The 20,643-nt window shown below is 42.7% G+C and overlaps 2 protein-coding genes across 6 annotated transcripts; one reads left to right on the plus strand and one right to left on the minus strand.

Annotated features, from left to right (window-relative positions):
- The first annotated feature begins 54 nt into the window (after positions 1 to 54).
- On the plus strand, positions 55 to 5,764 carry NUBP1 (NUBP iron-sulfur cluster assembly factor 1, cytosolic). Its single transcript, XM_080386855.1, has 11 exons — positions 55 to 191; positions 269 to 370; positions 508 to 644; positions 814 to 882; positions 1,395 to 1,427; positions 2,179 to 2,269; positions 2,589 to 2,743; positions 3,865 to 3,975; positions 4,099 to 4,201; positions 4,936 to 5,019; positions 5,596 to 5,764. The coding sequence occupies exons 1-11, from the start codon at positions 158 to 160 to the stop codon at positions 5,676 to 5,678; spliced, it is 1,002 nt and encodes a 333-aa protein (XP_080242981.1). The 5' UTR covers positions 55 to 157; the 3' UTR covers positions 5,679 to 5,764.
- Positions 5,026 to 18,713, minus strand: TVP23A (trans-golgi network vesicle protein 23 homolog A). Of its 5 annotated transcripts, none has more exons than XR_013928015.1 (8): positions 18,376 to 18,713; positions 18,223 to 18,302; positions 13,273 to 13,417; positions 12,255 to 12,344; positions 9,090 to 9,215; positions 7,294 to 7,423; positions 6,764 to 6,881; positions 5,026 to 5,387 (listed from the first exon to the last, which is right to left on the minus strand). XR_013928015.1 is itself a non-coding variant. In XM_080386862.1 (7 exons), the coding sequence occupies exons 1-7, from the start codon at positions 18,382 to 18,384 to the stop codon at positions 6,823 to 6,825; spliced, it is 531 nt and encodes a 176-aa protein (XP_080242988.1). In that variant the 5' UTR covers positions 18,385 to 18,713; the 3' UTR covers positions 6,477 to 6,822. The 5 variants fall into 5 exon arrangements, 3 of the variants coding, with proteins under 3 accessions (XP_080242988.1, XP_080242986.1, XP_080242987.1); XR_013928016.1 differs by lacking the exon at positions 5,026 to 5,387 and adding an exon at positions 5,657 to 5,903; XM_080386862.1 differs by lacking the exon at positions 5,026 to 5,387 and having other exon boundaries at positions 6,477 to 6,881; positions 13,381 to 13,417.
- Positions 18,714 to 20,643: the final 1,930 nt, after the last annotated feature.

Raw genomic sequence — 20,643 nt, forward strand, 5'->3', positions numbered from 1 at the left:
CAGAGGCCCCGCCCCGCAGAGGCCCCGCCCCGCAGAGGCCCCGCCCCGCAGAGGCCCCGCCCCTTGACGGCAGCGGGCGTGGCCGGCGCAGACACACGCAGTCCCGCCCGGAGGCCCGCCTCTGTCCGCCCGCCGGAAGTGACGCGCAGCGGGCGCCATGGCCGAGTTGGCGGACGGGCCGCGGCCGCAGGGTGAGGAGCGCGGCCGGGCAGGGTGGGCAGGGTGGTGCCGGTGCCGCCGGTGCTCCAGCTCTCGCTGTCTGTTGCAGAGTGCCCAGGGAGCAGCAGCGCGCAGGCGGGCAGGGCCGCCGCCTGCCAGGGATGCCCCAACCAGGGGATCTGCGCGGCCGGCGCCGCCGCTCCGGACCCGGGTGAGTGAGGGACACGCGCACCCCGGGGCGAGGGGCGGGAGGGGCCGGCACCCCGGGGCGAGGGGCGGGAGGGGCCGGCACCCCGGGGCGAGGGCCCCGGCCGGGCGGCGGCTGACGGCCGTTCCCGGTTCCCGCAGCGGAGGCGGCGGCGCTGCGGGCGCGGCTGCGGGCGGTGCGGCACGCGGTGCTGGTGCTGTCGGGCAAGGGCGGCGTGGGGAAGAGCACGTTCAGCGCGCTGCTGGCGCTCGGGCTGGCGGCGGACCAGGCCAAGCAGGTGAGTGCGCCCGGCGGGGGCAGCTGCTGCCGGGGGCCGGGCTCCAGCCCCGAGGGGCAGGGCCGCGCCGAGCCGGTGCCGGGGGGTTCGGGTGCCCGGGGTGCTCCGGCTGCCCGCGGCAGCGCTGCCCGGCCTCGGCCCCAGCGGGTGATCGTGTGTCCGTTCCTAGGTCGCGCTGCTGGACATCGATATCTGTGGGCCGTCGATCCCCAGAATGATGGGCCTCGACGGAGAGCAGGTGAGTGGATGCTCCGTCGTGGCGTCTGAAGGATTGCTACTCAGTTTTTGTTAATATTTTAGAGTGTTGTAGATATGAAGCTTCTAAAAGGAGCAACTACGTACTGGGAAGTGTGTGTGGCGGTGGGAAGGGAGATAAAGGCGGCGAGGTGGGGGAGTCCAGCATAATTTGGTTCGTAAAAGGGCTGGCTGCTTTCCGGCCGGCCAGTGCTGCAGACCAACGTTTGCTGCATATTGGCCACTTACAGCTGTGTAACACTTCAGTAATATCAGCGTGACACCCTTTATCAGCCCTGGAATGTTTTATATAAAGTCACAGTAAAGTTCCTGCAAAAGAGTTGAACAGTTATTATTCACATATTAATGCAGATCTGGCCCTTCTGCCATTTTTAACTCTGCTGCTCCAATAAAGCAGTACTGTACCTGTGAGCAGGATATCTATTTACCCATTTTTTACCTATTGTCATGTTTTATGTAACATGTATTGATTTCTGCTGTAACTTCAATTTTTAGGTTCATCAAAGTGGATCTGGCTGGTCTCCAGTGGTAAGTTGGTGCAACTGTTCCAGAAAGTTTGTGGGGTTTGTTTGGGTTGGGCACTGTCTTCTGCAATGAAAAACAGGTGAGGAAGGAGCAGACGGTACTTCTATTAATTCTTTTTCTAACGATTTAAATAGCCTATATAGATCAAAGTGTTAGATTTTTTTTGTTAAACATAATACTACTGTATCTCTAAAACAGTATTATTATCTTAAGTATCTCTTGTTTTCCTTGTACTTCCCCACTGTGGGCAAAAAAATAGATGTTACATGCTGTTACTACTTTTTCGTTTATCGTGCATCTGTATAGTATGTCACCTTTTCAATGACAGACAAAAAGTATCTTACTCCAAGAAAAACCTCACTGACCTTTAGGAAATGCAGAGGAGGTTTTGTAGGAGTGTTGGTGGTCTACAGGTCACCTCTAGTGTGTGCGCTGTTAAAAAGACAGCTCGATGCTGTGAGGGAAAGCTGCGTTTATCCTTACATGGTCTCCAGTGGTTTCATAATCCACTGTAAATGTTAGTACAACTGGATTTTTTTTCAGTCTGTGAATGTAGTTGATGAGCGTTGCACAAAAATTATAGGTTTTAATGTCTTTTGATAAAAGAGCTGCATAAGGTTTCTTGCCTTTATGTTCTTAATGTCTTCCCTGCCCCCCAACTGCTTTTTCTATAAAATCTAGTTTTAGATTTGGTTTCTTGCTCTTTTCTTTACTGTTCTGTATGCTCTGCTCAGTTTCTCTACTTCTTTTCCAGTATGTTGAAGAAAACTTGGGTGTTATGTCAGTAGGCTTCTTGCTTAATAGTCCTGATGATGCTGTCATCTGGAGAGGACCCAAAAAAAATGGTATGTATCAAGTGTTTTCAACATAATTTATGTACTTGAAAGACTTAGTGTCATGAGCTTGTTTAATGAATTCATAAGATACAGGAAAAAATGAGTGATTAGTTGTTTTCTTTAGTTGAACATACTCGTTTGATGAAGTTAGGAGGTCACGTTCTGTTTGGTTTTGGTGTTTTTTTGAAGTCTTGGCAAAATAAGCTTCTCTCTACTTGACAAGTCAGAAGAATCTGCATACATAGACTATAAAAGTTGAAGTAGACCCTAAAATTTGAAATATAGTGAGATTATTTTTTTTCTTCCACATTCTTATCCTCTCTTGTAGGACTGATCAAACAATTTCTTCGTGATGTGGACTGGGGTGAAGTCGACTACCTGATTATAGACACGCCACCAGGGACGTCAGACGAACACTTGTCTATTGTGCAGTATCTCGGTGCAGCGCATGTAGCCGGCGCTGTTATAGTCACTACCCCTCAGGTATGGGAACTTAATTTGCTTTGCTCGTAGCATCATGGCAGTTAAAGCCAATCCTCTTTAGGTTTAGCCTCTATTTAACTTCAGAGAAATGATGGTACAGAATCTAAGGGAGTTGACTTTTCTGTTCTGTGCGTACGGCTGGCTGCTTGTTGAGTTTGATTGGTGTCTCAGTGGAGGGGGATCCGAGTGAGTCACTAAACCTCTGAGCAGTTCACAATGAAAAGCTGACATGATTTGTGTGGTGACGGGAAATGCAGGATTTCACTTCTATCTTTGAGGTTAGAGTTCGTGTCATTGCAAATCTGTAATTTACTCACCAGCAGCTTAATGTTCAGAAGTCAGTAAGAAGTTTAGCTTTTTAAGTGAGAAAACGTGCGCCGTTTGACACCACATGAAGTAGCCTGTTACCTCGAATTGGCAACTTTATTATCTGCATTTTTAGAAGAAAAATCAGCCCCTGGAAAGCTGAAACTCAAAATATGTCAAATTCAAACATAGGTCTTAATGCCTGGTTTGGAAAGGGACAGGAGATCAAGCTAGCCAAAGACACATAGTAGTTCCAAACAGGTGCAAGAATAAATTGTAAAGGTCATGAAGCGGTGAGGGCAATACCAGACAGGTGGTGAGGGAAGGAGAAGGGAACAGGAGAACTGAATGAGGACAGTCACAGATGTGAAAAGCCTGAGGGGACGATAAACTATCTCAAATGTAATTTGTGAAGAGGTAACAAGCGTAATCCTGGTGGTTCTTGTCCATGCCTGCTCTACAACGAACACCGAGGGTCTTTTCTGTAAACCGAAATGTGAAAAAGTTACATTTAAAGAACTAAAGATATGAGATTGATACAGGAGATAAAACATAAATGTGGCTGAATTTTTATACTAGTCAGGTCAGATTTCAAAACAGAACCACATTCAGTAGGCTAGTGCTGTTGTACTGTTCTGTTGTTACTCATAGCATTGTTGCTAGAACACATAACACAGGTTTATGTTCCTGAAAGTAAGAAGAAAGCAGTGATGATTTATTATGAACTTTATTTAAAAGAGCTCTAAGGATGTAACTTGATGTGTTCAGCATCAAGTCATTACAGTCAAAACAGCAGTGTTTCCTAATATTTGAAGGAAGTGTCACTTCAGGATGTCCGGAAGGAGATCAACTTCTGCCATAAAGTGAAACTGCCAATCATAGGTGTTGTGGAAAATATGAGTGGCTTTATATGTCCAAAGTGTAAGGTAAGGCTGTCTGTACATTACAGCACGTTTTGTCTTGAAACTGCCTGTATATAAAATACTGCTTCAAAAATGCCTTGCTCTCAGAACTGCAGTATTTTAACTCTAATTTTGACATTGTCCCAGAATGAATCTCAGATCTTTCCCCCAACTACGGGAGGTGCAGAGAAGATGTGCCAGAACTTAAATGTTTCCCTCCTGGGTAAAGTGCCTCTAGATCCTCAAATAGGTAAAGTACTTAAACTATATTTCACTATGTTTAAAACAAGTTTTTCCTCCTATATTTATGTTGTTACTGGGAAACCCTGACTTGGACATGGATAAATTAGAGTATTAAACATTTTGTCTCTTAGGTAAACCTCCACTTTTAGAACATTTTTTTGAATCAAAAGTTACTGGAACGGCGACATAGCATGGTATGAAAAGAGGAAAGTGCCAGGATATTTGCCTTAGCCTGAAACTTAATCTTGATTAAGATTAGACTGCATCTTTTCAGATGTATAATCATAGTTAAGTACATGTCTTTCTCTTTGGTGTGAATAAAATCACGTAATATATATGATATACAATAATAAAATCATAACTACAATGAACAGTAGTATCTTGTAGATGGCTCAGCATGACAGTAGTGCTTTAATGTCTCTGTTACTAGCACTACCCAAATCCTGTTGCGGCTAGTGAGAAGGCTTGGTTCCTTGCCCATTAGCTATTACCAATTAACACTTGACTTAATGACATCAAGGAACAGGTCAGTATTTCCAAAATGATGACTGAAGATTTCTGTTAATAGTATTCCTTGTGAGCTGCAGTTGTAGTTATATTAATGACATAGGGACTTCTTAAAAGGAGTAGGTGCAAGTGGCTCCTTGGAAGGGTGTAATTGGTAGCAGGATAAAGGGTAAAACAAAGAATAGTTCATCTTTTCCCATTGCTTTGCTTTCCTGTTTTTCCCTGTCTTTCAAGGGAAAAGCTGTGACAAAGGCCAGTCTTTCTTGTCTGAAGCACCTGACTCTCCAGCTACATCCTCTTACAGGAATATCATTCAAAGTAAGTCTGAAAATCACTGTGCAAATGGATCCTCTCAGTTCTGAGCTCCTCTGCAGCATATAAAAGTGCTAAACAGGATAATTCTGTCATGAGTAATAAAAACAGTAGATGTGCACAGCCATTATGAAAGTAACAGGTGCAGATACTATGTTTGCTTCTGGGCATCAGTTATGACAGGCTTTAAAGCAGTAACGAACCTCTTCAGTAACGAGCTTCAATGTTTGGCTTCTGTCATTCCTTCTCAGAAAAGGTGTGTCTGTACTTGCTGTCACAGAAGGATCTGAGGTTCAGAAGTCAGCCTGTTGAGGGGGCTCGCCATAGCGGAGTGTGGTGCACTTGGCTGGTATTTCCTCGAGTTCTAATGGTCACTGCACAAAAAAACGTACAGACCTACCTAAGGAGCTGGTGATGTGCAGTTTGAAAATACCAGCAGCTGGGAAATTCCTAAGGCCGTTTCGCTGTGATAGAGGCCCAGCTTGTGGTACTTGTGCCGATAAGGAGCAGAGTGGTGCAGCAACAAGTAACTCCTGGCATGCACCTGAAATACTGACATTAACTTTTCCCTGTCTTTTGTAGGAATTCAGGAATACTGTGATCAACGCAATTTTCAAGAAGAGAAGATAATATATGAACGGAATAAAAATGTAGTTCATGTTTAATTACAGAAAAGTAACTTATGTCTTGATTTAATGGAAGGAATGTGTTTTTTTTTGTATATTGCAAATAAATCCTTAATATAAATGTTCTCGCCTTAGTTTTTTTCCATAGTTTAAGATTCTTGTAGTTCATGGGTAGTCTCAAGACTTGCTAGAAAGCTGTAAAACTGAGTCTTCAGCTGTAGTAGAGGCGCAGTCTGCATCTGGTGTTGTGGTGGTACCAGTAACCTGAATACGAACTTAGTGTTTGAAGACATGCGTATACAAGGTTTTATTTAGGAAGTTGAATATAAAATACATTTTGCTGACATCAGGGCATGCTATCTGGTGTTTCTGCTATGCACGCATAGTGGGCTTTACCCTGCCTTCTGCGCTAGGATGAATTGTAATGCCCGCTCTCTCTCACTGAATAACATCATTTAAGTATCTTTCCTTTCAGTGGAAAAGATTATATTTAGAGTGAAGTTCAGTGTAGTACTATCTCCTATTTTTATAAATTGGTATCAGTTTTAAAATAAAAACCTACAGGATTTTAGGCAAGTTAATTGTAGTACAAGTACAATATTTATTACTGGTATCGGAATAAGATTTACATATTATAACTGTTTATACATAACTGTCTGCTTCACACAGGTACTGTTGAACTTTCTACGTGACTTCTGCTCTTCTACTTGACCCTAGTCCTGAACACTAAAAAGTAAATATTCAGTGTCTCTGATAACTAAGAGGCCCTTTGTAACTGTAATTCCTCTTTTTATTGAGGAATCAAAGCTTTGAGAAATCAGTATTGTGTACAAGAAGGAAAGGCAGTTTGATTTTTATTGTAGTTCCAGAGTTAGTCAAACGAGCAGCATCTTTTCTAATTCTTGGTTAAGATAATCCAACGGTTTCAGGTTAGCTGACAGATACTTTTTTTTTCTTAAAGAAGTGTGCTCTGTATGAACCGTAAGCATTGTTTTTGTGCCTACACAAACTGCTTGTTGGTTAAACTTTTAGGTAACAAAGGCTCGAAACCTTTCAGAATCTAAAGACTCAAATGACATAAAATGCTTATTACTTCATGTGTGTTTCTAGAACAGCTTAAATACCTTCAGCTTTCACAAATGAGTATTTTTACTGCTCATCCTTTTAGTTCCTCGTGATTTGATTATCTAGTGCCTGTTTTCCCATATTCTTCAGTGCGGTCTTCTGAAATTCTCGTCTGTCCTGTAGAACAAATACAGGACGTGTGGGTGTTGGCACAACCTCGTCCACAGGAATCCGTTATGAAAGGTGGAGAGCTTGGTGGGAGCCCAGCAGCACCTGGGGGTGGGGGTGGCTTGCCCAGCTGTGCCGGCACAGAGGCGCTGCAGTACCTCGGCAGGCAGCCCCCGATGAGGAGCTCTCTGGGGGACATCCTTCATGGGGCGGGAAAGCTCGGTTGTCCGAGCCCAGAGCAGTGTGACACGGGGCACGGCCCCCAGTGAGTTCTGCAGGAGGCATGCTGGAAAGTCAGGGTGGCCCTGCCAGGAGTCCCCTAGGGACCTGCGAGCCGGAACACACCGACACCAACAGCGTGAGGTAGGTCAGTACACGGTAGCATCATGGGCTACAGCTGACAGACCAACTCGGTACTTACTCTTGGGAACATCTGCTGTGACAAAAAGCCTTGAGGTTCCTCTGCTCGTGCTTTTCTGTCCCCCTAATTTGCAGTGGATGTAGCCATATAAATTAGCAGTCTGAAGGGAGATCCCAGCTATCACCAGAGCCTATGAACAAACAAACGTTCAGCTAGGACAAATGTGCTGCTATATGAAGACTGTACATGTAGAATATATATATGCAAATGCATGTATATGTGTATACACACTATTTAGATATAAATACATGCTATTAAGAGGAGGCTGTTCCTTCCACTAATAAATGACCTTCACAGAGATCCAATCATGTCAAACTTAAACACAATCATTCCTTTCTAGAAAATGCCTCTTTATCAAAACACCAGTACAAACTTTTTTTGTCATTGTGTATCTTGAAAAACTTCATTGCTCTCCTAAAAGCACTTACCCAAAAAGGGTCCCGTTCAACTGATTCTATAATCTTTTCACTTTTTTTTAAAGCCAAATTTGTATCTAAAAGTTGCACATCATCCAGATAAATACCAAACCTGCAGGCTTGTTTAGCTGACAGATGCCTTATTATATACACGTAAGATCCTTGAGAAACTTAGGGATTTACAAAGCGCATCAATGGATATAAATCATATCTAGCATTAACAGGCAGTGACAACAACTAGCTTCTTTCATGGTACTATAGGCTTAGCAGCAGGCAGAACCCATCTGATTGACTAATGAAATAACTTATAAAAATGTTTCTCTGAGCCTCAGATACAGTTTCCTGGAAGCTACTGTATTGACTTTTACAAGCATCTGAGCAACCTGCCTCCAGTGCTAGTTAGGGTCCTTCTCTAACCAGCTCTTAGCTTAGCACATGATCTCTGGTTTTCAAAAATAAAGGTGGAGCTGTGGAGAAAGACAGCTGGTTTAAATTTAAATACTGCTTGTTAAGCTACACTATTTTGCAAATCATGAACTGCTTTCTAGTGGCCAATTGATTCATACCCATGATTTAATTTTCTGTTTCATTTAATAGTGAAATGTAATCTTGACTGTTACTGGTTATGTAGCTACGCGTGTTCAAGACACTTCTTATCTTTTCAAAGTGAATTAAGACATTGTACTTAGCATGGCTAAGAACTTGACAAAATGAATTCTGTGGTGATTATCCAAACACTTAATGTTTACAGGGGAGAACATGAAGATTTCATAGACAAAAATATCTTAACATAATGCAATATATAGGGTAAGTTTCCTCTTGTATTTAGAAAAATTTGTAATTTTTTCTGGGTTTTTTTTTTGGTAGAGTAGATGGCTTATAAATACAGTAATTATACATACTTAGAGCTCAATTTATCAAGGTTTTAAGCTTTATGATACTGGTTCTTTCAAAAGGGATCTAGAATCCTTACTTTTAAGAGCAAGTAACATTCAAGTTCTAAGGAGATGTGAAAACCTGAAAACTAGCACCACTGCTTCGTTTTTTTGTCCTCTCCTATCGGTTTCCTTTGATTGAAGTAAGCCGGGGAAAAGTAAGTTGCTACAGTTAAAAAGAAGCCTGTAATTTTGCCAAACACTTACGGTTCTCAAGTCAGATGCAGGAGTTGACATCCAATAATCTAGTAGAAGTGGGGCTAAAAATTACTCATCTGTTCCTGAATGCAGAGCAGAAAACTCCTTGTGATTTCTTGAAGCTGTTAGTGGAATTTTTGTAGATGGAAGATTTGGTTCAGAGACTGTTGCAAAACTAACATATCTGGGTTTCCCCGCTACCAGCAGTGTCTGTCAGCCGTAGGTCTTTCAGTACCCCCTGACTTACCAGCCATTTCAGCTTCAAGGAGAACAAAGTGCTAAAGAAAAACACTGTCCAGATAACTGGACAGATGATGAGACCAAGCCAAAATATTCGAGCTTCAGCTTCAGTTGAGGCAGCTGTTGTAGGTGCCTAGAAGGAAAATTATTGAAACTGTTAGTCACAACATCAAAATCCACAATATATAACAAATCAGCAGAGGAGGAAGAATGGATAAAGTTAATTCTTTACCTAAATTTCACTTATTACATGCATAGAAGGAAGATTGAATAAGAATAAAAGTAGCTGATGCCAAGTTTTCTGCCTGCTGCCCTACCATACATGACAACACTTTCTTTTCAAAATGTTCTGGTCTCTGGTCCCATTTAAATGAGATAATTACTTCTTCTGTCAACAATAGCTCCCACTAACACTACAAATTAGTAGTATTTTAAAGTCAAAGTTCCATTACACTGAAAATTTCAGAAATACCAAGTTAACTTTGACATTAGATCCAAACTTTACCAAGGCTTTAGAGAAGCATGAAACAAGAGAGAGTGTTACAAGCAGAACTACAGTATGAGTACTTCACTGCCTGTAGTGTAGCTTTGTCACGTGTGCCCCGTTCACACATCAAAAGCATGGGTGAATAAAGTAAGTCCAGTATCAGAAAAGCTACAGCATCTAATGTGGAAATTGCAATGAGCTGTTACAAATGCTAACAAGCAAACTTGATACATCCTCCATAGGATTTATTAGTTAGTTCAGACAATGGAATTCTCGTAACAGTGCCCAATTCCATACATTTTCCTAAAAGCACACAGTATCCTGGCTCAACTTAAATCTTGTGCAAAGCTTAGTTTTTATTATGTAAAACAATACTTCAACAAAGTCCACTGATATTCCACAAATTCAGAACTGTGGCTTTGAAAATGCCTGTTCTGTAAGGCTAGTGTTGGACACGGCAGTGACTGCTGGCAGCTCTCTGTAGAGGCACGCAGTGTTCCGTGTTCTTCAGAGAAGGGAAACAAGCCTGGAAGCAGGCTGCAACAGCCCTGGTTGCAGATTTCTTCGGGTCAGCACAACTCATGTGTCTTTATCTCCACTGAAAGGGTCATTGTTAACTCCTAACACTTAAAAGAAACTAAAGGAAGATAATTATTCAGAAGGTTCTGGTCTCCCAGGAAAGATCAGAATTCCAAATCTCACTCCAAACTTCAGACCACTCAGATACCACTAGTGCTAACTTCTGAAATACAACCCTCACAACTAGGAAAGAAAACCATGTGGGCTCTTCCACTCTGAAAACTGAAAAGCCTTTTAGTTTATCTTCAGTATCTTGAATTCTCCAATATAAAGATAATATTCATCCCTCCATCATAAGGCAGACAATGGCATCCACCTTGTAAATACAGTTGTTAGTCTATCTTGCCTAAGAAAACCCCAAAAGATACAATAATTATGAAAAGTCTTCAATTTTTTTATGTACCCTCTAAACCAGTAATGTTGCAGAGGTCCACAGAATGTTTTGTGCCTTCATAGTTACAGAATAAGAGCTGTTCTGAGTCAATAAAAGGGTTTAATCACCTGAATACTGAATTACTGGCAAATTACCCAACAGTGACATTGCATTAGCAACAACTGAGAACACCTGAGAGCTCTGCACCTAAAAGGCCTAGTTAACTTGATAAGCAAGATTACAAAAGGCTGCAGTTGGCTCAAGGAGAGTAGAAGGGGGTTGTGATGTTTGGAAAGTAAATGTAAGAATTACTTTTCTTCCAGCAAGGCACAGATGAAGAGGGGGTTTCAGGGGTAGACCTCTGTTGCATCAGCAGCACACCAGGAAGCAGCTACTTATTTTTGGTGAATGACTTGGAATATTTCTAAGAGATTTACCTATAAAGTAAGAAATCTTAAAAAGTTGCCGGAGGACTTGCAAAGGAGGTGAGGAATGCCTGACTCTGGAGAGTAAGAGAATTGCATGTGTTCCAGGACCTTGTCATGACAAAGCAGTTCTTGTGGCTAAGCCATGACAAAAAATAAAATCCACTCTAGTTATATGTTTCTTCCTGTGGTATTATGATTGTCACATTAATCAAGCTATAGTTTGCCAGATATTTTGGAAGGTTTTAGCCCATAAAGATAAGTTGACTTTGTACTTCCAGGCTAGAATTAACAAACTGTAATAGGTGACCTAGGCTTGCTTATCCCAGAATAATTTGGGGGTCAGAAGGTTGCTTTCTGAGTGCCATTGTTTTTAAGTGCTAAGAAAGGTCTTGCTGTCTTGAGTTGACCGAACTAAGAAACCCTGAAGGTTGTCTAGTTTATTTGCTTTCATGCAGGATAGCATATATTCTCTTTTTAGGTTTCACTTAAGTTACAGGAAGAACATTAATGTCTGACACCCTCTCCATGGTGTGCAGCCCCATGCAGCTGGCCGCGTTCCTGCTTGGCTGCTTCCCCCAGGCAAGCAGCTGCAGTGCTGCTAGAGGCACTCCAGGCCTGCACATGCAGTATTTTACTGGGCGCAGCACCCTGGATGGGCTTGAAAGGAGTGTCCTAGCAGTAGACCTTGAAGTGCTTTTCTGCCAGGCTCTTGCCTGATTGGGGCTGTGCAGAGAATGTCAGCACGTGAAAGCAAAAACCTGAGGTCTTAACCCTGGTAGAGATGCCAAGTGCTGGTTTATAGCTTTGTTGCTCAGGGTGTTTGGTGGAGCACTAGCAGTGTCAGAATACTCTGTGATCTGGGTTCCATTCCCCACCAGATTCCATGAGCGTGAATAAAACATTATTTTCAAAATACTGAATTTTAACTATTCAGCATTGCTTTCAACATAGATCTTTCCTGAAGAGGGTTCTGTGTTGGGCTTAACTATGGGAAGGTGTGTTTACAACAAGATGTTCTCACTACAAAATAAGATAGAACTACCAGAAATGTTTAATACTGGTAGTACAGTGCTATGAATATTTATTCGGCTGATGTACATGATGACAATGTTGCAAGACCACTTTTGTCCTGAATGCTTCCAGCAGGTGACAATCCAGTGCACTTGCAAAGGAATAATACCTTATCTTCCACAGAAGCTGGATAAAAAGTAACTGTTACAAAGGTGCTCTGTTTGTTAATTTACTTGACTTAGTATCAGCTTTAGAAGATTTCCTCTGGATTCCATGCTTTTTTAACATACTTACCCTTTTTGCTTCAAACACCCAGTGGCTTTTCCCATCTTCATCTATCTGGTTCCACCAACGCAAACCAACCAAGAGCCTTCCTGTCACATTCTAGTGACAAAAACAATTTGCAGTAATCAGCAGCATAATTCACTTGTCAGATTAACATTTTAAAAAAAAGACAAGCATGTCTGAAAATCATATTTTGTATCAAATACTAAAATTAGTTCTGAAATCTGTGCCAGCTTGAGCACAATAGTCATTAAGGATGAATGAGTTACCACAAATTGAGAGGCCTATTCTCTTCTAAGATTATAATTAACACAATAACATTGATTTAGGTAAGAAATTATAGGATGTATCTCTTCTAAGTCAGTTGGTTGAAGAAGCCCCCAATAAACAAATTTCCTCAGTAACGGAGGAGAACTGTGAACAAAAGCACGCTGACAAAATGGAGGATTAATTGTAAGCAAGCAAGCTGTGTGGAATCAAACAAATTAAGAAAATATCTATGCACCTGGATGAATACTAGAAGCTTTCAGTATATTGGAGATGCATCAGTGCTTCATTTCTACAAATCAAAAGCCTTGTTCCACATGTGAAGCCCCTGGGATTCTGGGCTGGCCTGACCCACCTGCCAGTGTGTGATTAGGGTACCAGTGCCATAGCTGGGCTCCCTTCTGCAGCCCCTGCCTGCTGGGTCTGGGCACAGTGCTGCAGCTTGGACATCCTTTGGCGTCCATTGCTGAAAGCTGGTATTAATTTTTTTTTTTTTTTTATAAGAGGGGAGGCATACAAATCAGTCCTACCTATGGCAAGGCAATTTTCTCACTGTATTAGTAGCTCACATCAGCCATAGAGAACATGGAAATAAGCAGTAACTAAGGTATTTACATACCTTAGTTAAAATGGGCTAGACATTTAATAAATCAACAGATCACAATGTCTTTGTCACTTTTGTCAGTATATGTATTCGCTTTTTTTATTTAATGGCACACAAAATACTTTCAAAGGTAATTACTATTCAGGGTCATCTTACCTTAACTGACCAAAAGTCAAAGGATAGAAGGAGGAGAATAGTGACAAAACAGGCAACAAAGCTGTTGCTGAACCAGTCACAGAACAAGTAGGTAATAATAGCACTCACTCGGAAAAACAAGTGGAAAAAGGTGGCCAGTGGGTGCCTAGAAAGAAAAACACAGAGCACTTAGAAAGTTGTGGGACAAGAAGAGATGTTACAGTATTTGTTAACAAAGTAGTATAACACGACTCTTTCTAGTTTGTAATATTATTTTGGTTTGTCGTTGCTATTATTTCATATGTTGATGTATTATCTTCCTTATCAAAACAGTATTTCCAATAACCAACCTTCAGGCATCCCTGCTCATGACGGGAGGTGGGGTGGGGTGGTGGAACTAGATGATCTTTAAGATCCCTTCCAACCCAGACCATTCTGTGATTTGATCTAAAGTTAAAAGATGGAATGTTCTGTTCATGGCAAAACTTTCTCAAAAACAGAACAAAATCTAGTCCTCCACCAGTTTCTTTGGTACTGCGTGAAATAATTTAGTGGTTGTGTTCAACACTACCCTGAAATCCTCATTTCATGAAATAAATCAGCACTGCAAAGTACAAAAGAATAGAGACAGATCTTATGCCTTTCAGACCTGTTTTGAAAACAAGAACAGGAATTCTGAAACTAAAAAAAAATAGAAATATAACAATTTGGTACAAGACAAAACTAACTTTCATATGTAATGTGTGAAACAGAGGGACTACAATTTGGGGACTGAACAGTTCTTTCACTAGATATTTCTGCTATGCTCACCAAACAAAATTTTGTTTGTAACAAAAGAAAGGGGAATTTCAGTGGAAGCAATAACTATATGGCGCAGAATATTAGCCAGTACAGTAAGACAGGCGGTTTGGAGAATGCTGGAATGAGCACAGTACAATTTTCAGGGTAATATGCCAAGTACAAAAACTTATTCTGTACAGTTGTGTTTGTGTTAATTAGTTTAAAGCAGGGGTCCTCAAACTATGGCCCGTGGGCCGGTATTTACAGAACCCCCCGCCCCGCCGGGGGTTGGGGGGGGAAACCGAGCAGCCGCAGATGGCCTCCTGCCACTTCATCTGCGTGCTGGCCCCCTGGTTAAAAAGTTTGAGGACCCCTGGTTTAAAGTGACAATTAACTAGAGGCTATTGCTTTTAAGTAACTTCTTCCCTTGAGACTGGCTGAATATACCTTGTTTTCTGAATAGGATTTTTATTTTAAGTTGGTGATTGTCTCATTAAGCTTTTCTACCTCTGCCAACAATTAGCAGTAGTATGGCCTAGGTCATAATTAACTATTCAACTATTAAATTTGTTATTCTACTATTGTGTATAATAAAATGATACTGATAACATATACACAAGTATAATTGCTTATTATAAACTTAAATTATTGTTAGATTTAAAACACAATAATGTTCATTTTTTTAATTGTATTCTACAGCTGTGTAACTGTTCTAGTAATTATCTATTCTATAATGGTGATGTTGTGCTTGTAGTACTACACACATGTAACTGCAGAAGCAAGAAAGATGCACAGCTGCAGTTTATATTTACTCCTGATCATGCCCATGCTAACCTCAAACTTTCCAAAAACTTCTTCTGACTTAAAACTAAACATGTGACATTTTAAGCAGAAGGAGCTTTTTCTGCCATAAGCAGATGGGTGGGTGGGCAGGTGGAGCAGAGTGTCTTGCTACTTCAAGTCTCATCTTGTTCAAGAAGATGTCAGAGTTCATTGCGTAAGTGGTATCTTGTGTCAATACAAGCTATTCATAGATCACAGCCCTAAAGCATATCACGGTGGACTGAGCTTTTATAATTGTATCAGTGCTTCAAATGTGAAAGTAACTTTGGAGAAGCAGTGTTTCATTTTGGAAGTCAGATGATGAATTACTGTTTAGATGCTGAATCTGTTTCAACATTCAGTTTTGAAGGGTGTTTGCTAAAAAACAATACATTAGCAAAAGGCTCACATTTATTACAGTGCTAAAGACTTTATTGATGCTACAGAATATCAGCCCTCTCACAAGGAGGCTAGCCAGGCCAAAACCACAGGCTTGCATGTTCTTGTCCTAGGGGAAGCATATGGAGATATATCAAAATCTGCACCTATTTCTTTGGACAACTCTCTGCATCTCAGAAAATGTCCACCTATTTATGCTTTAAAAACAAAAGCCAAAACAGAATCCAGTAAATAAATTGTTCAATTCCTCACTTGGCTGTGAATTAAGAAAACACTTTTGTTCTGTCATCAGATGAAACTTAAAGTTCCTATCATATACAAACAGAATTTTAAATAAGGACATAATCCCAGATAGACAAAATTGTCTTCTGCAACCTGAAGCTTAACAGTCTGCATCCATCTTGAAACAAAACACTTTACATCTTTTTTTTAAGTGAATGCATTTATATTTAATTCATTGTAGTTTATAAAATTTTTTAAAAGCCAATTTCCAGAAATATGATGGCATTAAGAAATCTGTATATAAACTAACATTTTTTGTACTAATGGAAGACTATAGGCCAGGGGTCCTCAAACTACGGCCTGCGGGCCAGATACAGCCCCCCAGGGTCCTCAATCCAGCCCCCGGTATTTACAGAACCCCCCTGCCCCGCCCCCCCCCCCCCCTCCCGGGGGTTGGGGGCGAAACTGAGCAGCCGCAGATGACCTCCTGCCACTTCATCTGCGCGCCGGCCCCCTGTTTAAGAAGTTTGAGGACCCTTGCTATAGACTTTAAAACATGGTAACTTTTTTCCGTGCATTCAAGTCCCGTAAAGGGTAAGGGTGACTAAAACTCTGCACTGGTTCTCCTTGGCATACATTTGCTGCTGAAAGTGTAGCAAGCCACTCGCTTGGACTTTTAGTTTTTCTGTTGCATCTAAACATCTATACAGTGTAGCACTGGAGCTGTGGGGCTAAATGATTACTGTTTGTGTTGTTACAATAACCTCCATTCATTTTGCAAGCATGATGCCTGCTAGGATAGGAATAAGCTGTTACCCGCGTTAAGGAATCAAATTGGGTCAACCCTAAGGTATTCCACTGAACCACAGGAGAATCATTCCCAGTACCTGCTCAGAAGCACCACGGCAGCACTCTACATGCTGCTTTTTATACCTTTGTCTGGTACTTCAAACAAACAGGCTCTCTGGCTTAATCATTTTATGTTACTTGCTGATTTTAAAAAGAAATGATTGTGTGCTCCTAACTGTTCCAGATCAAATGTTCTGGTACCACAATGAACTATAAAGATGGTGCAAGTTATCTTTTTCCTATTCTTATGAAAATAGCCACTAACTATATCACTATCCACATACCTTTTGTTCTTAAGGAGCACTTGCATATATCTTGGAGAATTGCAAATGCACAACTTATCATAGCTTATGCAAATTCTAACCAAGTTCAAGATAGGTGAAATTAAGATAAAAATTAAGGATGATTGAAAGGTGTTGTCATAGCCTCTAATAAGACGACAAAAATTTGCAGCATGTGGGTGTGTTCCAGGCGTGTTTGTACAAGATTATTCACAAATACAAAACCAAACTTCTGTGTGAGCTATGTAAGGAGTTTCATTTCTGTATTCTATAGCAGAAGACTTTTCAGTATGAAATTATCTTTTAGTATTGTCACAATGAGGGCAAGAAAGAAGAGCAGTCTCTAATGAAGTAAGTATCTACAGTGCATTAATTAATAGTATCATTTACCTGTCTATATTATTGGGTAGTGTGAACCAGTAGGAACAGACCTCCAGAGTAAAGTAACTCGTGGTGTGAGACTCCTACAAACATTTCAGAGTGGTTTCACTTCATGCTAACTCCAGTCTGATCCCACAGAACGAATCTGTGGTTCATGTGCTCAAGACACACTCCTAAGCTGTATTCCTCTGTTTAGTTTAATCCTTTAGGCTATATTCTCCAAGACTGCACCAAAATATAAGCCTTCATTTAAAATGCGTGCTGCTGCTAAAGCACAGAAACACAGCAAATCCAGGAATGTTAATCTTGTGTCAAGGCTGACTCATCATGTAGTTGCAAATTCTGATGCACTAGAAGGGCAGAAATGCTTCACCAGATGCTTGTAAAACAGAGTAATTGTATTGTAAAGCTACGCTATTTCTTGCTTGTGCATCTCGGGTAACATTTGTATTAGGTTTAACATGTAATTTTTCTTTGTTTACACCTACAGGAAAAATTAACATCCTAATGGACCAGAGTAAACTAGGGCAAGGTGGAAGGGCAGAAAGCAATATAAATCAAAGCTGATTATATATATTATTGATGAGTGCATGCTTATGTATAATTCCTTTTGACATAAAACTTTTCTTTTGACAGCCTCTGACTGCCTTCAGAAGGCACTGACGGAATGACAACTCTGTCCCCTAGGCCCTCTGTGCAGGCAGAGATGCAGAGCGACACCTCTGGGAACGTAAAAGGATAAGGAATACTATATTCTGCATGACAGCACATCCCATGGTAGGAAGGCATGACAGTTGTGCTGCAAGTAACTTACTGTATCCCTCCAGCCACATATGCAACACTGTGCCAGAGCACTCTGCTGCTCAGCTTTTGCTGAAGATGAGAGAGTGTGTGTGGTACATTGGCTCTGGGTGTGCGATATGCCAGTCTCCAGCGGCAGCCGTGGCTGTGGGTGTGCGATGTGCCCATTTCCATCAGCAGGCCGCTGCCAGCCCGCACAGCCGGGTCGCAGCAGCGGTGCAGCCGGCCAGGCCACGGCCTCACCTGCTCCAGCCCGAGCGGGAGGAGGGTCCCTGGCCTTCCCGGGCCGCCTGCCCCAGCGCTTGACCACCCTCCGTGTAAACAACGGTAATTCAGTATCTAAATGGGGTTCCTTGTATTCAGCGCGTCGGTGCAGCAGGGGCTGCCGAGGCCCGGTTACCTCAGGCTGAGGCCGCCCCGCTCCCCGCGCCCTTACCTGATCCTGGCTTTCCGCAGCGCCAGCTCCTCCTCGCTCCCGAAGTCGAGGGACACATCCTCGGTGTCGTCCACCAGCGCCTGCGGCGGGGAGCCTGTCAGCGGGGAGGGACCGCGGAGCCCCGCCGCCCCGCACCCCGCCCGCCGCCGGTACCTGCTTCATCCTCCGGTCCCGAGCGCGGTTGCCAGGCGCGGCCGCTGCCAGGGCCCGGGAGGTGTTTCAGGGAAAAGGGTCCGGGCTGCCGCCGGCCCTGCCCGGCCCGGCCGGGGCGCGGGGCTCCCCTCGCCGGGGCTGGCGAGCCCAGTCGCAGCGCAGCTGTCGGCGCCCCTGCCCCCCTGGCCGGGCTGTGCGCTGCCGCGGGCTCCGGCCGGGGCCGCCCTCAGCCGGCTGAGGGGTCGGTGCTGCCGGGGCCGCTGCCCGCTGCCGGGGCCGGGCTGCGGGGGCCTTGTGCTGAACGGGGACCCCGCAGGGAAAAGTAACGGCGAAGGTGAATGCACCCGTGCAGATACGATGGGCACCTGCGCGCCCGCCTCGAGGCCCAGCCGATGGGCGCAGCCGCCTCCCTGCCGCTGCTGGGCCGAGCCCGGCTCCCCCCGGCCTGGCAGCGGTGGGCCTCGGCCCCCTGTCGCGATACAGCTTTTGCCAGGGCCGAGCCCGGCTCCCCCTGGCCTGGCAGTGGTGGGCCTTGTTCCCCTGTCACGATACAGCTTTTGTCAGGGCCGAGTCCGGCTCTCCCCAGCTTGGCAGTTTGTTCCTCCTGTCACGACACAGCTTTTGAGGGACAGTCCATTGTGACTGGAGTACTGTGTACTACTAGTGTAGCGTAGGTAGCTCAGCCCTTTAGTTAAAGATTTCTCCTGCTTTCATTGAAATTGCAGGTGGATTACACAGCAGAGTTAAAGCTGTAGGAAAGTGAAACCAGGCGACCGATCTTCAGGATATGGGTAAGGATAGTCCAGTCGGCGGCATTTGAAGCAGAGGCTCAAGGAAGAGCTGTAAATGACATTCATAGATCTGACTAGCCACTAGCATTAAATAAGCCTGCAAGAATAATAACTTCCTAGTCTCTTCTAAAACGTCTAACTAAACCAGAAGATACCTGTTGAGTAAGTACAAAAGTTACTGAGGTGAGCATTTCAAAACCAAAACCAAAAGTAGCTTTGTGCAAGACCTGTTATTAGAGCAAGACAATGCCTAATGCATCAGGACAACTGGAAGAGCTGTTCTTAGTAGGATTTGTAATTGTAGGGGAGGAAAGGTGTATTTTATGACTAATAATGTTAATATTGTGGTAGTCAGATTTTGGCCTTGGTAGCGTTGAAACAATTTTGTAGTGTCAGTAAGTACAATAGAGTTGCATAAAAAACTGGATAGGCAGTCTGTAATTTGGTGGGATGTCTCATGATAGCCTACAATTTTAAAATATTTAAGTAGGCTTTCACTCCCAAAGAAGATATAAACTCTGAGAGCTATCATGAGATACAACGATTAAATATTTGCCATACCTGAAGCTGACCTGTACTTCATTTACTGTATCAATATGCACTTCTACTTATGAGCAATATAACGATACATCGGAACCAGCTTCAGAATCAGAAGCAGTTCCTGGAACTGCACTGACATAAGCATTAAGCAGTGGAGGGAGGTCTCACATTTTCTGGACTGCCAGATTCATCCAGCTACTATATCTGTTCTTCTTTCACCTCTCAGCACAGTGCTGCCAGCAAGTCTGATGGTTAGAATATAGTTATTCTGTTATGTTGCTGTATTGTCTGAACTGTTGGATTTTTTGTTCTAAGGAACCAGAAAATAACAGTGTACTATATTCCTTATCAGATAAAACAGTGCTCGCTTCTGTGGGACAGGTGACGATTAGCCTGTCACATTAGGTACCTGATGTACTACTCTGGTGCTCCTAACAGATTTCATTAGAGATGCAATGATACAAAAAAAACCCAAACCCCAAAAAACAAAACAAAAAAAACAAACAAAAAAACCCACAAAAACCCCCAACAACAAACCCAAATAAACAAAAAACCCCAACACACAGAACCTGTGTTTTGGTTATTTTATCTGTTATTTTAAAACAGATAAATGTTTCCTCAATTTTCCCTCCTTTCAGGGCTTGTCTCCACTTATTCAATGTAGGGATTATCTGTTTTCCTAACAAACTATATAATCCCACAGAAGACTGTTACTATACCATGCAAATTGTTTTAGTAACATTGTCTAAAAAGCTATATCAAATTGTGTTGTGTATTTATTCAGGGTATTTTATGTGTTATTGTTTTCTTTTATAGCAAATTGAAAGCTAGAAAGAATCCCTGGTCCCTGGAGGAATCATCAGTCAAACCAAGAATTTCTTAATTTTGGCATTAGAAAAGCATTCTTCTTTGTTTTAAAATAAACACATCCAAGCAA

The sequence above is a fragment of the Falco punctatus genome (genome assembly GCF_963210335.1).
Source record: "Falco punctatus genome assembly, chromosome: 4".
In the NCBI taxonomy this organism is placed as follows: Eukaryota; Metazoa; Chordata; class Aves; order Falconiformes; family Falconidae; genus Falco; species Falco punctatus.